Source organism: Chiloscyllium plagiosum, chromosome 3 (genome assembly GCF_004010195.1).
Source record: "Chiloscyllium plagiosum isolate BGI_BamShark_2017 chromosome 3, ASM401019v2, whole genome shotgun sequence".
NCBI lineage: Eukaryota > Metazoa > Chordata > Chondrichthyes > Orectolobiformes > Hemiscylliidae > Chiloscyllium > Chiloscyllium plagiosum.
The window spans coordinates 99276896-99292186 of NC_057712.1; the positions used below are offsets into that span (position 1 = coordinate 99276896).

A 15291-nucleotide genomic window follows, 5' to 3' on the forward strand; every position below is an offset into this window, starting at 1 on the left:
GGTGAACAGTGCCGTTACGTCGAATGAGACCATGGTTTCTTCCTTGTCTATGTGTATATTTCTGATGTCCAAGAATTCCTGTGTTGATTGTACAGAGTGTCTGGATCCGCTGATCAGGTGTTTCAGTTTCTGCTGTAGTTCTTTAGCCAGTTTGTGTGATGGTGTCCCTGGTAGTGATACTATGGGTCTGAGTGGGATGTCTGGTTTGTGCACTTTAGGTAGTCCATAGATTCTATGCAGAATCTGGCTTAGTCACAGGAGACAGGGTAGCAGTGGAAGGATGCTTTTTGGAATGGAGAGTTGTGACTAGTGTTCTACAGGGATCAGTGCTAGGCCCGAGGTTCGTGATTTGGAGAAAAATGTAGCTGGTCTAATTAGTAAGTTTGTGGACAACGCAAAGGTTAGTGGAGTTGTAGATAGTGAGGAGGATTGTCAAGAGGATACAGCAGGATGTAGATCAGTTGGAGGCATGGGCAGAAAAAATGGCAGATAGGGTTTAATCTGGACAAATGCAAGGTGATGCATTTTGAAGGGTCAAATACATAGTGGATGTCAGAATTCTCAGGAATCTTGATATGCAGAGGGATATGGATGTGCACGTCCACAGATCACTGAAGGTGACAGCGCAGGTAGGTAAGGGAGTATAAAAAGGCCTATGGCACGTGTGCCTTCATTGGAAGGGGCATTGAAAAGGATAGACAAGTTATGCTACAGCTTTATAGAACTTCAGTTAGGCCATATTTGGAATATTTCATATAGCTCTGGTCACCACATTACCAGAAGAATGTGGATACTTTGGAGAGGGTACAGGAAAGATTACCAGAATGAAGCCTTGTATCAGGGATTCCAGAGATAAAGAAAGATTTGTGAGAACATAGAACATTACAGTGCAATACAGGCTCTTCGGACATTGATGTTTCACCAACCTGTGGAATCAATCTGAAGCCCATCTAACCTACACTGTTCCATTTTCATCCATATGCCTATCCAAAGACCATTTAAATGCCCTTAAAGTTGGCGAGTCTACTACTGTTGTGGGCAGTGTATTCCATGCCCTTACTACTCTGAGTAAAAATACTACCTCTGACATCTGTCCAATATCTATCACCCCTCAATTTAAAACTATGTCCACTGATGCTAGCCTTCACCATCTGAGGAAAAAGGCTCTTACTGTCCAACCTATCTAACCCTCTGATTATCTTATATGTCTCAATTAAGTCACCCCACAATCATCTTCTCTGTAATGAAAACAGCCTCAAGTTTCCTCGTAAGACCATCCCTCCATACCAGGCAACATCCTAGTAAATCTCCTCTGAACCCTTTCCAAAGCTTCCACATCCTTCCTATAATGCGGTGATCAGAATTGTACACAATACTCCAAGTGCAGCCGCACCAGAGTTTTGTACAGCTGCAGCGTGATCTCCGAAACTCAATCCCTCTACCAATAAATGCTAACATGTCGTTTGCCTTGTTAACAACCCTATCAACCTGGGTGGCAACTTTCAAGGATCTACATACATGGACACCGATCCCTCTGCTCATCTACACTCCAAGAATCTTACCATTAGCCCAGTACTCTTTATTCCTGTTACTCCTTCCAAAGTGAATCACCTCACACTTCTGCGTTAAACTCCATTTGCTACCTCTCCGCTCAGCTCAGCACTGCAAAACTACCTCTGACATCTGTCCAATATCTATCACCCCTCAATTTAAAGCTATGTCCACTGATGCTAGCCTTCACCATCTGAGGAAAAAGGCTCTTACTGTCCAACCTATCTAACCCTCTGATTATCTTATATGTCTCAATTAAGTCACCCCACAATCATTTTCTCTGTAATGAAAACAGCCTCAAGTTTCCTCGTAAGACGATCCCTCCATACCAGGCAACATCCTAGTAAATCTCCTCTGAACCCTTTCCAAAGCTTCCACATCCTTCCTATAATGCGGTGATCAGAACTGTCCACACTACTCCAAGTGCAGCCGCACCAGAGTTTTGTACAGCTGCAGCGTGATCTCACTGTTCCGAAACTCAATCCCTCTACCAATAAATGCTAACATGTCGTTTGCCTTGTTAACAACCCTATCAACCTGGGTGGCAACTTTCAAGGATCTACATACCTGGACACCGATCCCTCTGCTCATCTACACTCCAAGAATCTTACCATTAGCCCAGTACTCTTTATTCCGTTACTCCTTCCAAAGTGAATCACCTCACACTTCTGCGTTAAACTAGTTTATCTATGTCTCTTTGTAACCTACAACGTTACTCATCGCTATTCACAACTCCACTGACCTTAGTGTCGTCCACAAATTTACTAACCCATCCTTCTACGCTCTCATCCAGGTCATTTATAAAAATCACAAATAATAGTGGTCCTAAAACAGATCCTTGCGGTACTCCACCAGTAACTGAGCCTCCAGGATGAACATTTCCCATCAACCACCACCCTCTGTCTTCTCTCAGCTAGCCAATTTCTGATCCAAACCGCTAAATCACCCTCAATCCCATGTCTCCATATTTTGTGCAATAGCCTACCGTAAGGAACCTTATGAAACGCCTTACTGAAATCCATATACACCACATCAACCACTTTACACTCATCCAACCTAATCTGGGTTTGTTTTAATTGGAATGCAGAAGGTTGAGGGGTGACCTGATAGAAGTTATAAGATTGTGAATGGCATGGATACAGTGCAATGTTGAAGGCTTTTTCTCGGGGCGGAGGGGTCAATTACTAGGTGACACCGATTGAGGCAGCAGGTTCAAAACAGATTTGCAAGGCAGGTTTTTCACACACAAGATGGTGAGTGCCTGGAACACTTTGCCAGCTTCCTGGGTAAATACATGAATAGGAAGGGAATAGAAGAATACGGATCCTGTAAATCAAGACCGTCTGAGTATGGAAGGGCAAATGTGTTGGGTCGGGCTTGAAGGGATGAAGGGCCTGATCCTGTGCTGTATTGTCCTATGATCATCAGTCCTTTTTCCTGCCCTTTTTTGCTGTTTTAAGTGCAAATTCCCCTTTGCACTTCCTGTATTCCTTTAGGGCCACAGCTAAATTGAACCTTCTTGTCTGCTTCATCCAGTCTTGAATTGTCCTTGATATCTAGGGTTCTCTGAAGTTACTGCCCCCACCTTTCCCTGTAAAGGGTACATGTTGGACTAGTACTCTTCCCTCGCTCCTTTTTGAATGCTCCCTATTGTTCCAGTGTAGATTTAACCAAAAGGAGCTGTTCCCAGTCGAGATGGCCAGATCCTGCTTTATTTTAATAAAATGCAAAACCATCTTTTGCAGGTCATCATTTTCCTTGTCCACAACAAATTTGAACTACTGTGTTGTGGTCACCATCACTAAAACGTCCCTGCATTGTTGCAGCAACACCTGTCCAGCCTCTTTCCCTAGAACCAGATGTCGCACTGTGTTGTCCCTTGTCAGACCCTCTACGTATTGGTACAAAAAACTATCCTGGATATATTTCAAGAAATGTGCTCCCTCTAAACCTTAACACTATGTTCATCCCACTTTACGTTGGGAAAGTTGAAATCTTCCCCCCCCCCCCAGTATAAATACCAGATTATTAATCTTAAACACCTGTATGATCTGTCTACTATTTGCTCCACCAATACCCACTGACTGTTTGGGGACCTATATTACATTCCCAATAAAGTAACTGTCCCTTAATAATCCTACGTTCTACCCACAAAACCTCATTTGAGTCCCTTTCCCAGATATCATCACTCCTTTATTAATAGTGTTACACCAACACCCTTTTTACACTCTCCTCTGTCACACCTAAAAATCCTGTAGCCTGAAATGTTAAGTTGCCAGTCCAGCTCTGTGTTTAACCGAATAATCGATTATCTGAACGAAATAGTGCCCGCCCATCTCGTTCAGATAGTCACGGTTCCCCTGTAATTTTCAGGTGCCCAGTACTCTCCAATCCAGAAACTTTCTCATCTTTTTTGAAGTTGTGGCTCAGTGGTTAGCACTGCTGCCTCACAGCATCAGGGTCCCAGGTTCGATTCCAGCCTCCATACTGTCTGTGTGGAGTTTGCATGTTCTCCCAGTGTCTGCATGGGTTTCCTACGGGTGCTCCGGTTTCCTCCCACAATCCAAAGATTGGCAGGTGAACTGGCCATGCTAAATTGCCCGTAGTGTTCAGGGATGTACAGGTTAGGTGCATTAGTCAGGGGTAAGTTTAGAGTAATATAGTAGAGGAATGGGTTTGGGTGGGATACTCTTCAGAAAGTCCGTGTGGACTTGTTGAGCTGAAGGGCCTGTTTTCACACTGAAGATATTCTATATATTTAAAAAAAGGGAGCCGCACTAAAGATTCTTGCGGTGTTCCTGCAGCTTTTCTCCCATCTTTCTGGCTGCTGCTGCTCCAAGATAAGTGCCCGGTAAAGACTAGAATTATCAGATAATATAGTAGTATTACAAGAAATGGATTAAAGACTGAAGAACTGAGTTGGTGTACAGCTAAGCTAATTGGTGCAACAGGCTGAGAGAGGCTTTACCTTAGCAAGGTGTGAGAGTATGCAGTGGTAGTATGGCAAGGAAGAGTGTTAAGAGTGGTGCTTATGTGAACAATAACTGGACCTTTCCCTTCTTTTCAGTCCACAGTCATGGTCCTACGGAACATGGTCGGTCCTGAGGACATTGATGATGATCTGGAAGGTGAAGTGACGGAAGAATGTGGTAAATTTGGGGCTGTGAATCGTGTAATCATTTACCAGGAAAAACAGGGCGAGGAGGAAGATGCTGAGGTGATTGTCAAAATCTTTGTCGAGTTTTCCTTGGCTTCAGAGATGCACAAAGCCATCCAAGCTTTGAATGGGCGCTGGTTTGGAGGACGAAAAGTTATTGCTGAGATATATGACCAGGATCGATTTGATAACAGTGACCTATCTGCATGAACGCTACTTGTACTCTGTTAAAGGAACTCTCATCATGTTGTGGAGTCTGATATTCAGGAACTTGACCCTAACGCCTTCTGTCTCAATATGTGTCCTGACCTGGGAACCTTTGGTAAATGCAGAAGAATCTAGTGGGTTTCCACTCATGAAGTCCAACAATACTGTTTGTTAAACTGTTCTAGTGTGCATTTCCTCCATTTAATAGCAACTCTTAATGGGTAAAAGTGCAGTCTTTGTACTAGTATAGAACAGTCTGAGAGTTCACATCCATGAACTGTCTGGCTGAGGCTCTGATTTCTTTGTTTAGTCCTGTTTTTGAGAGTGTCACTGGTTAGATGGATTTGTTCAACGATTGATTCCTATCAGTGAGAGGGAGGGTTGGGGTTGGGCATGGATTTGGGGGTGTGGGGAGGGGTACAGGGAGGCACAATTTCCAGAGTTAGTGTTCCACTGAGAATGGAACCTGTGAATTGTTGCTGGGTTTGGGCAGAAGCTGACTGGTCACTGTGCTGACACTTGTTAATGTTCAGGTCTGTAAGAACAAGACTTGAGTTTGTTTTTCATTGACCATAGACATGGAATGAACCTGACTGCTCAGTTCACTCTTCAGAATGGTTAAACTCTGCAATTCTTTTTATTTTTTTTTGATGTGTTAACTGTGTTGTAGCAAAGTTAAGTTCCATTTCTATTAAAGTAATTGTATGAAGAAGTTTGTTGCTGTATGACTTTTTTTCTCTGTTGTAAAACCTCTGAATAATGATCTCAGCCTGTTAGAACCTTATTTCCTGGACACTGGTGCTGATTGTCTGGAAACTCCTATCCATAAGCTGCTGGTGCAACATTGTCAGTTGGTGATAGATTTGTGTGTAATACTGAGTGGTGGTGAAATGGTGTCATTGCTTGTTGTTACCTGAGTTCTGGAATGTTTAGGAGAAAGTGAGGGCTGCAGACGCTGGAGATCAGAGCGGGAAATGTGTTGCTGGAAAAGCGCAGCAGGTCAGGCAGCATCCAAGGAGCAGGAGAATCGACGTTTTGGGCATGAGCCCTTCTTCAGGACCTTCTTCTGGAATGTTTACATAAAGGACAATAGTTACTGACCTGTCCACTAAAATATAATCTCTGAAACAGATAATAGTTGATTTTTTCCCTTTCATTTTCTCTTGTGGGAGGTGGGTATCACTGGTTGCCCTTGAGAAAGTAGTGTGAGCTGCTTTCATGAACCACTGCAGACCATGTGCTATAGGTTGACCCACATTGCCATTAGGGAGGGAATGCCAGGATTTTCACCCACCAAGATGAAGCAATGACACTATATTTCCAGCTCAGAATGGTGAGTTGCTTGGAAGCAGTGGTATATATCTGCTGCCCTTTTTCTTTCTAGACGGAGTGGTTGGGGGTTTGGAAGGTGCTGTCTAAGTGAGTTTCTGCAGTGCATCTTATAGATGGTACACACTGCTGCTACTGACTGTCAGTGTTGGAAGGATGTGGTGCCAGTCAAGTGGCTGCTTTGACTTGGATAGTGTCAAGCTGCTTGTGATGTTGGAGCTGCCCCTGTCCAGGCGAGTAGATTTACATCTTTAAATATTGCGGGTGGTTCTGACCAGAGCCTGTACATGTGTCAGCTAAAGAATTTGTGTCTGAGCATCTCTAATAAGAAAGTTAACTGCTGCCTATCAAGGAAGCCATCAAACCTCTGATGTAGCAGTCTCCAAACTGCACAGGTGAAGGAACCCCTAGGAGGCAGTGTGACCATAATATGATAGAATTCATCCTGCAGTTTGGGGGGGGGGGAGCTGGAATCAGATGTAACAGTATTACATTTGAGTGAAGGTACAGAGCCACAAGGGAGGAGCTGGCCAGAGTGGATTGGAAAGGTGGGCCAAGCAGGGGAGATGGAGGAGCAGTAATGGCAGGAGTTTGTGGGTAGTTTGGGAGGCACAGCAGCAATTCATCCCAAGGAATAAGACTCATGCGAAGGGGAGGATGAGGAAGATATCTAAAAGGTAACAGGCAAAAGTGGTTGCTGGCTGCTGGGAAATGAGGCTGGAGAAGTAATAATGGGGAACAAAGAAATTCTGGAGGAATTGAATAAATACTTTGCATCATTCCTCATGGTAGAAAAAACAGAACTTTGAGAGTCAGGGGCAGAGGTGAGTCTAGTGGCTGCCATTAAGGAGGAGGAGCTGGGGAAGCTGAAAGGCCTAAAGATGGATAAACCAGATGGATGACACCCTAGGGTTCTGAAAGTGGTGCCTGAAGAGATTGTGCAGATGTTGTGATAATCTTTTAGGAATCACTGGAATCAGGGAGGACTGGAAAATGGCTAATGTAACATCACAGTTTAAGAAGACAGGAAATTATGGGCCGGTTAGCCTGACCACAGCCATTGATAAGATGTTAGAGTTGATTATTAAGAATGAGATTGTGGAGAACTGGTCAGATTGTGTACAGAATATGGGGAACAGTTTTGGGTCCTGTATCTCAGAAAGGATGTGCTAGTGTTGAAGGGGTCCAGAGGGTGTTTACAAAAATGATCCTGGGATGAAGAGCTTGTCCTATGAGGAGCAGTTGAGGACTCTTGGTCTGTACTGGATGGAGTTTAGAAAGTTATGGAGGAATCTGATTGAAACTTAAAGAATACTGAGGCCTGGACAGCATGAATGTGGAGAAGATATTTTCCTGGTCGGAGAGACTAGGAGTTAAGGGCACAGCCACAGCTTGAAGGAAAGACACTTTAGAACAGAGATGGGAAGGAATTTCTTCAGTTTGAGGGTGGGGAATCTGTGGAACTCATTACTGCAGAAGGCTGTGGAGGCCAAGTCATTGAGAGAGAGAGAGAAGAGATCGGTTCTTAATTAGTCAGGAGTTCAAGGGTCATAGAGGGTGAGAGAATGGGGTTGAGAAATATCAGCCATGATCGATTAGATTAGATTACATTACAGTGTGGAAACAGGCCCTTCGGCCCAACAAGATTGACAGAGCAGACTCTGACTGAATGGCCTCAATCTGCTATATCTTATGGACAGCTTGGGAATAACCTTTGGTAGCATTGTCCAGCATAACCTGTGAAATGTAGACTCTGTCAGACAGACTTACCCGTCTGTACACTGACAGGCCAATGGAAAAATTGACTCAGCCAAACACTGGAGTCTTGATATTGCTGACTGAAGCCTGTGGTAAATGATACCATGTGGTAATACCCACTGGGAAGTTTGTTTTTTAATAAATTGGAATGTTTTGTAGCAAGTCTCCCACCTGAAACCATCAATGCTTTCTATGCTGGGTTTGAGCAGAATGCCAGCAGTGTGGGGTCACCTTCCCCGACAGTCCCAGACAGACCTGTTCCCTCGGACACCAGATGTTAGGTCAGTCTTCGGAGATAATCCAAGGAAAACGATGGGCCTGGATGAAGTCCCCAGCCAAGCATTCAGATCCTGTGTGGACCAACTGACAAAGGTATTCACCAACATCCTCAACCTCTCCCTGCTTCAAGAAGACCACCATCATCCCAGTCCCTAAGAAAGCACACACAGTGTGCCTTCATGACTACCGCCCAGTGACTCTGACCTCCGTAATCATGAAGTGCTTCGAGAGGCTGGTCATGGCCCACATCAACTCCAATCTCCCAGCCTGCCTCAACCCGCTACAATTTGCCAATTGAAGTAACAGGTCCACAGTAGCTGCTGTTTCCCTCGTCCTGCACTCATCCCTGGAACATCTGGACAACAGGAACACCTATATCGGGCTCCTGCTCATTGAATACAGCTCCACCTTCAAAGCCATTATCTCCTCCATACTGATCTCAAAACTCTGGTCTCGGCTGCGCCCTCTGCAACTGGATCCTCAGCTTCCTGACCCACAGACCGCAATCAGTGAAGATAGACAACAGGACCCCCCCACAATAACCCTCAACACTGCAGCCCCCCAAGGATGTGTTCTCAGCCCCTGACTGTACTCCCTGTACACTCAGACTGTGTAGCCAAATTCCAAACAAACGCCATCTACACATTCACTGACAACACCATTGTGGTGGGACGGATATCTAACAGCGATGAGGCAGAATACAGGGGGGATGGGATATTGGTGACATGGTGCAATGAGAACAAGCCCCCTCTCAATGTCGGCAAAACTAAACAACTGATCATTGACTTCAGGAAGAGAGGAGGAGGACATAACCTCCACTCCGTTGATGTAGATGGGGGTGAGAGGGTGGAGAGGGTCAAGTCCCTAAGAGTGACGATAACTGACAGCCTGTCCTGGCCTTCCCACGTAGATGTGATGGTCAAGAAGGTACAACAACAACTCTTCCTCCTCGGGCAGCTCAGGAAATTCAGCGTGCCCATAAGGACCCTCACCAACTCCTCCAGGTACACAACTGACAGCATACTGTCCAGGTGGATAACGGCCTGGTACAGTAACTGCCCTGTCCAGGACTGTAAGAAACTAGAGAAGGTGGTGTGCACAGCCCAGCCCATCACAGAAGCCAACCTTCCATCCATGGACTCCATTTACACGACTCACTGCCGCGGAAAGGCTGCCAACATCATCAAAGACCCATCACACCCCGGTAATGATCTCCCACACCCTCTTCCATCAGGCAGAAGGTACAGAAACCTGAACACATGCACCAACAGGTTCAGGAACAGCTTCCTCCCATCCGTTATTAGACTGATGAATGGAGTCTCTAACTTTGAATAATGCTGACCGTGTTCATGTTGATCTAGCCAAGTGCACAGCCCGTGTGGTGTAACATGTATGTCTTATTCTATCCAAAATTTGTTTTCACCCTGTAATCTGCGTGTCCCTGCTTACTATGGTCTGCTGGTACTGCATGTAAACAAAGCCTTTTACCGTACTTAGCTACACATGACAATAAACCAATCAAACCAAATACCTGGAACTGCGTGTTGTACTGCTCAATCTGTTCCAGGTTGTTTCTGAGTGTGCTGTGGACCTCCAGCAGCTGCTGCTCACCTTTCTGTATTCCTGTGTCAAGCTGTGACGCATTGTTCACAGAACACTCACACGTAGATGTGATGGTCAAGAAGGTACAACAACAACTCTTCCTCCTCGGGCAGCTCAGGAAATTCAGCGTGTCCATAAGGACCCTCACCAACTTCTCCAGGTACACAACTGACAGCATACTGTCCAGGTGGATAACGGCCTGGTACAGTAACTGCTCTGCCCAGTACTGTAAGAAACTAGAGAAGGTGGTGTGCACAGCCCAGCCCATCACAGAAGCCAACCTTCCATCCATGGACTCCATTTACACGGCTCACTGCCGCGGAAAGGCTGCCAACATCATCAAAGACCCATCACACCCCGGTAATGATTTCCCACACCCTCTTCCATTAGGCAGAAGGTACAGAAACCTGAACACACGCACCAACAGGTTCAGGAACAGCTTCCTCCCATCTGTTGTTAGACTGATGAATGGAATCTCTTGCCTCTAATACAAATAGTTCTCCTATAATGCTGTAGTTGTGTTCAAGTGCAACACTATTATAGAAAATAGTGCACCATAAGTAACAGGGCCTATGGGGAAAAGCAGGGTTAGGGTCAAACCACCCAAAATATCAGTCAAAATCAAAGCAAAAATATTAGTTAGCATAACACAAAAGGTGGCACAGTCTAAGTAAATCTCTCAATGATATATTTTCATGAAATGATACAGTAAATTTAACATTCCAAAGCTCTGACTACAGCACTGCACCTTTCACCAAGTTCTTGTCCAGAAAGAATGTGAGCCAATGTGGAATTCCAGTCCATCCCACAATTCTTCCCCTCCCTGGTTTGAAATGAAGTTCCTTCGAACCGTTGATTACAATTCCCAGTTTCCAGGCTTGTGGAGCAGATTGCATTCCTGCTTTAGCTGAACACACTGAGGGTGCATTTTGCACACACAGGATCCCGGGGTTGGGTTTTGCTGTTCAGGTAGTGCCCAGGATGGGATCGTTTAGCCAGGAACAGGAGTTTATTTTACAAAGAAAAGTTCTGCAATTCACTAATCGAGTTACAGCCAAATCATGTTTAATAAACATGCATTATCGGAGAATCACCTGTAACGCTGATCCTATTAATGCTGATCTCACTGAGTCCATGCAATGTAACCTATATGCCTGTCAGTCTTTCTGATCGGTACACCTTTGTTTACCATGATCTGCCTGTACTGCTCATTAGCAAAGCTTTTCACTGTGCTTCGGTACACATGACAATAAATAAACCAATCAATTATTTACTTTGTAGGCAGATTTGCACAGAGTGCTCCATGTATTACAGGATCAATTATAGGGGCTCATACGGAGAGAGAGAGAGACATGTACAGCACAGAAACCGATCCTTCAGACTTCCTTATATTCTGCATTAATGTTGTCACGTTTCCAGCACTGGTCCGTATCCCTGTAAACCTTTCCTGTTCATGTACCCATCCAGGTGTCTTTTAGATGTTTTAACTGCACACCAAGGTGGAGAATGTAGCCAAGGGGTCAGTGCTGTGCTGGGAGTGGCTGTATACCTCCATTTGGAACAATGGAGATGTGCTGGGAGTGGCTGTACACCTCCATTTGGAACAATGGAAGATGTGCTGGGAGTGGCTTTACACCTCCATTTGGAACAATGGAAGATGTGCTGGGAGTGGCTGTACACCTCCATTTGGAACAATGGAGATGTGCTGGGAGTGGCTGTATACCTCCATTTGGAACAATGGAGATGATCTTTACATAGAATCAGCAGAGAACAGGCCACTTGGTCCATTGTGCCTGTGCCATCTGTTTCAAAGGGGTAGGGTTAAAAAGAGCCAGACTCCTTCACAGTTTATAGTGCTTCCACGTTTCATATTGTCCACACATGGAAATGATATCTAACACTGCAAGATCAAGATCCTCAATATAATTCTTGGATGCAAGGCTTCTAGAACTAACCCTGAGGGAACTCTCAACCTTCCTCCAGTCTGATAAACTATTGCTGCTTCCTATCACTCAGTCATCCTTGTATCATCTTATTCCGTGAACTAAACTCTTCAAGAAAGGATGACTGGATGATGATGCTGAAATCGGAATCTTTCCCGATAAGAGTTTGGAATATTGTTCCTTTTAAATTGTTCTTCAAACCAGGTCATAAAGAGAGTTTGTACAGTGAATTCACTCTCATTTTTGCGGGAAGAAATTATTGGGAAATGTTATGGAGGATACAATAGCAGAGTATTTCGAAATGCAGAATCTGTACACTTTCATGAAGGGGAAATCAGGCTTGACAAATTTCCTAGCTTTGAGAAGGTTGCTTACAGAATAGATAAATGGAAAGCGGTGGTCTGAGTGTGGTAGTCTGAAGAGATTCGGTGCTTCATGATGCTCAAGGTGATGCCCAATGTGGTCTTGTTCTGAACTTTTATTCCTGCGATGCTGGATATTTTATTTCTCTATTTTCTAAGATCTTGTAACTAAAGAAACTGTACCTAGGTACTTTTCGTACCTCAGTGGTGATGTCTGAACTTCTCACTGTAGTCATGATTTGGAGATGCCGGTGTTGGACTGGGGTGTACAAAGTTAAAAATCACACATCAGGTTATAGTCCTACAGGTTTAATTGGAAGCTCTAACTTTCGGAGCACCACTCCTACAGGTGGTTATGGAGAACACCATTGTAAGATGTACCTAGGTACTTTTCGTGCCTAAGTGGTGATGTCTGAACTTCTCACTGTAGTCATGATTTGGAGATGCCGGTGTTGGACTGGGGTGTACAAGGTTAAAAATCACACCACACCAGGTTGTAGTCCAACAGGTTTAATTGGAAGCTCTAACTTTCGGAGCACCGCTCCTACAGGTGGTTATGGAGAACACCATTGTAAGATGCAGAATTTATAGCAAAAGTTTACAGTGTGATGTAACTGAAATTATACATTGAAAAATACCTTGATTGTTAAGTCTCTCATCTGTTAGAATGACCATGCTAGTTTCATGTCTGTCATATGTAAATCACAAAACTTTTTTAAAAGTTACATTCTTAGGTTAACTTTTAACAATTGGTGTCAACCCAGATAAAGTTAGCCCCCTGTGTGCTGCTGTCTGTGCTGTAACGTTTAGATTGATTCTAATCTAAAAAATGAATTAACAGAACCTTACCTGGATTCATGCAGTTTTTGAGCAAAGTTACATTGTACTTTTACGTTTACTAAGTGGTGATGTCCGAACTTCTCACTGTAGTCATTGAGTAGACGTGACAATAACAGCTAATGCTAATTGGAATCAATTGGATTTTTAGACTGTGATTTCCTGGGCTACTTTTCCCTTTCACCTGTCCATTACACCATTTTGTTTTTTTGTCTGGAGAGGTTCAAAAAGGTGGTTAGGGCTTTAACCAGTGAGATTCAAATTTACTTATCTGTAATAATCAGTGTTTTGTTGTTGTTTAATGTAACTTATTTTTCTCATCAACCTGTTCAAAGCAGGTAGGATTTGAATACAGGCCTCTTGGTCCGGGGTAGGGGTAATACCACTGTGTCACAAGAGCTTCGGTAAGCTTGATTCCAGCACACAGATAATTCAGTGACTTGGAGCACTTCGATTAAATCATTAACTTTTGTGGTGATCCCAGGATCAATGAGACTCCAGAATAAACACATTTCCCAAGTGGGTTTTAACAAGAGATTTGGGCTTGTAGCCAAGTTATTTTGAAATAGAGACAGCAAGTATCTGACTGTGGTATTAGTTAGTAATAAAAGTTAAATAAATAACCATGGCCTGTAGTGCACATGAGACAATAGCACTGGTCATTGCAAAGGCTTTCCTGCAGGAGGCAGAATTGTTGCTGAAATGCTGCCAAACGTCTGAAAAGCAGGTGAACTCGAATTACTTTGGGATAAGTTTGTCTGCTCGGGGTAAGAAAGCAGAAATCTTTGTACCAGCACAGCATTTGAAGAATTAGTAAATATGCAAGAAAGATCAAATATTCCAGGTAGTGAAACATCAGACCCCGGTGGTGTTCAGTTATGGATGAAGCATATTGGACCTGAAAATAAGATTTAAAAACCTGGAGATCAAAGATCAGAAAAAGACAAAGGGAAATGGAAAGGAAAAGACAAGAATTACAAGTAGAGAAAGAGACACCTCGGGAAATATGCAGCAGTTATAGAGGCATAGCAGTGTACAGAACAGAAACAAGACTCTTCGGTCCAACCCGTCCATGCCGACCAGATATCCCTGATTAATCTAGTCCTACCTGTCAGCGTCCGGCCCATACCCCTCCAAACCCTTCCTATTCATAGACCCATCCAAATACTTCTTAAATATTGCAATTGTACCAGCTTCCATCAGCTCATTCCATACACGCACCACCCTCTGTGTGAAAAAGTTGCCCCTCAGGTCCATTTTATATCTTTTCCCCTCTCACCCAAAACCTATGCCCTCTAGTTCTGGACTCCCCCACCCCAGGGAAAAGACTTTGATTTCAAAGCTCCTTAGATGCTGCCTGAACTGCTGTGCTCTTCCAGCACCACTAATCCAGAACCTTTGTCTATTTATCCTATCCATGCCCCTCATAATTTTGTAAACCTCTGTAAGGTCACCCCTCAGCCTCCGATGCACCAGGGAAAACAGCCCCAGCCTGTTCAGCCTCTCCCTATAGCTCAAATCCTCCAAACCTGGCAACATCCTTGTAAATCTTTTCTGAACCCTTTCAAGTTTCACAACATCTTTCCGATAGGCCCATCTGGTCCAGATCCTGTTGTAATCTGAGGTAACCCTCTTCGCTTTCCACTACACCTCCAATTTTGGTGTCATCTGCAAACTTACTAACTGTACCTCTTATGCTCACATCCAAATCATTTACGTAAATGACGAAAAGTAGAGGACGCAGCCCCGATCCTTGTGGCACTCCACTGGTCACAGGCCTCCAGTCTGAAAAACAGCCCTCCCACCACCACCCTCTGTCTTCTACCTTTGAGCCAGTTCTCTATTTAAATGGCTAGTTCTCCCCCAGGCCTCCAGCCTGAAAAACAACCCTCCATCACCACCCTCTGTCTTCTACCTTTGAGCCAGTTCTCTATTTAAATGGCTAGTTCTCCCCGTATGCCGTGTGATCTAACCTTACTAATCAGTCTACCATGGGGAACCTTGTCGAACACCTTACTGAAGTCCGTATAGATCATATGCCCCATCCAGCCCACAAACCTCATTCCTGATGTGGGAGATTAGAAATGTTGTTTTTGCAGATGGGTGAGGGGGTGTTGTGGGGGGAGGGGAGGGGGAGGTGAAGGGGAGATTATACAAACGGTTGCGGAATTCTTGTAGCATGTAGCATACTTAAGGCTAAGACTTTAATGAATATAGTCGGTCTTTTAAAGAAAATAGTTTTAAGCTAGGGAATAACAATGAAGAG

General features: G+C 44.2%; 1 protein-coding gene across 2 annotated transcripts in view; it reads left to right on the forward strand.

The window, feature by feature from the left end:
* puf60a (poly-U binding splicing factor a) overlaps nt 1-5627 on the forward strand; it is a 67237-nt gene extending 61610 nt beyond the window's left edge. For both annotated transcript variants that reach the window (XM_043686952.1, XM_043686951.1), the window contains one exon: nt 4619-5627. In XM_043686952.1, the coding sequence (XP_043542887.1) occupies nt 4619-4918 (300 nt within the window). In that variant the 3' untranslated portion in view covers nt 4919-5627. The remainder of the gene's footprint in view (nt 1-4618) is intronic.
* Nucleotides 5628-15291: the final 9664 nt, after the last annotated feature.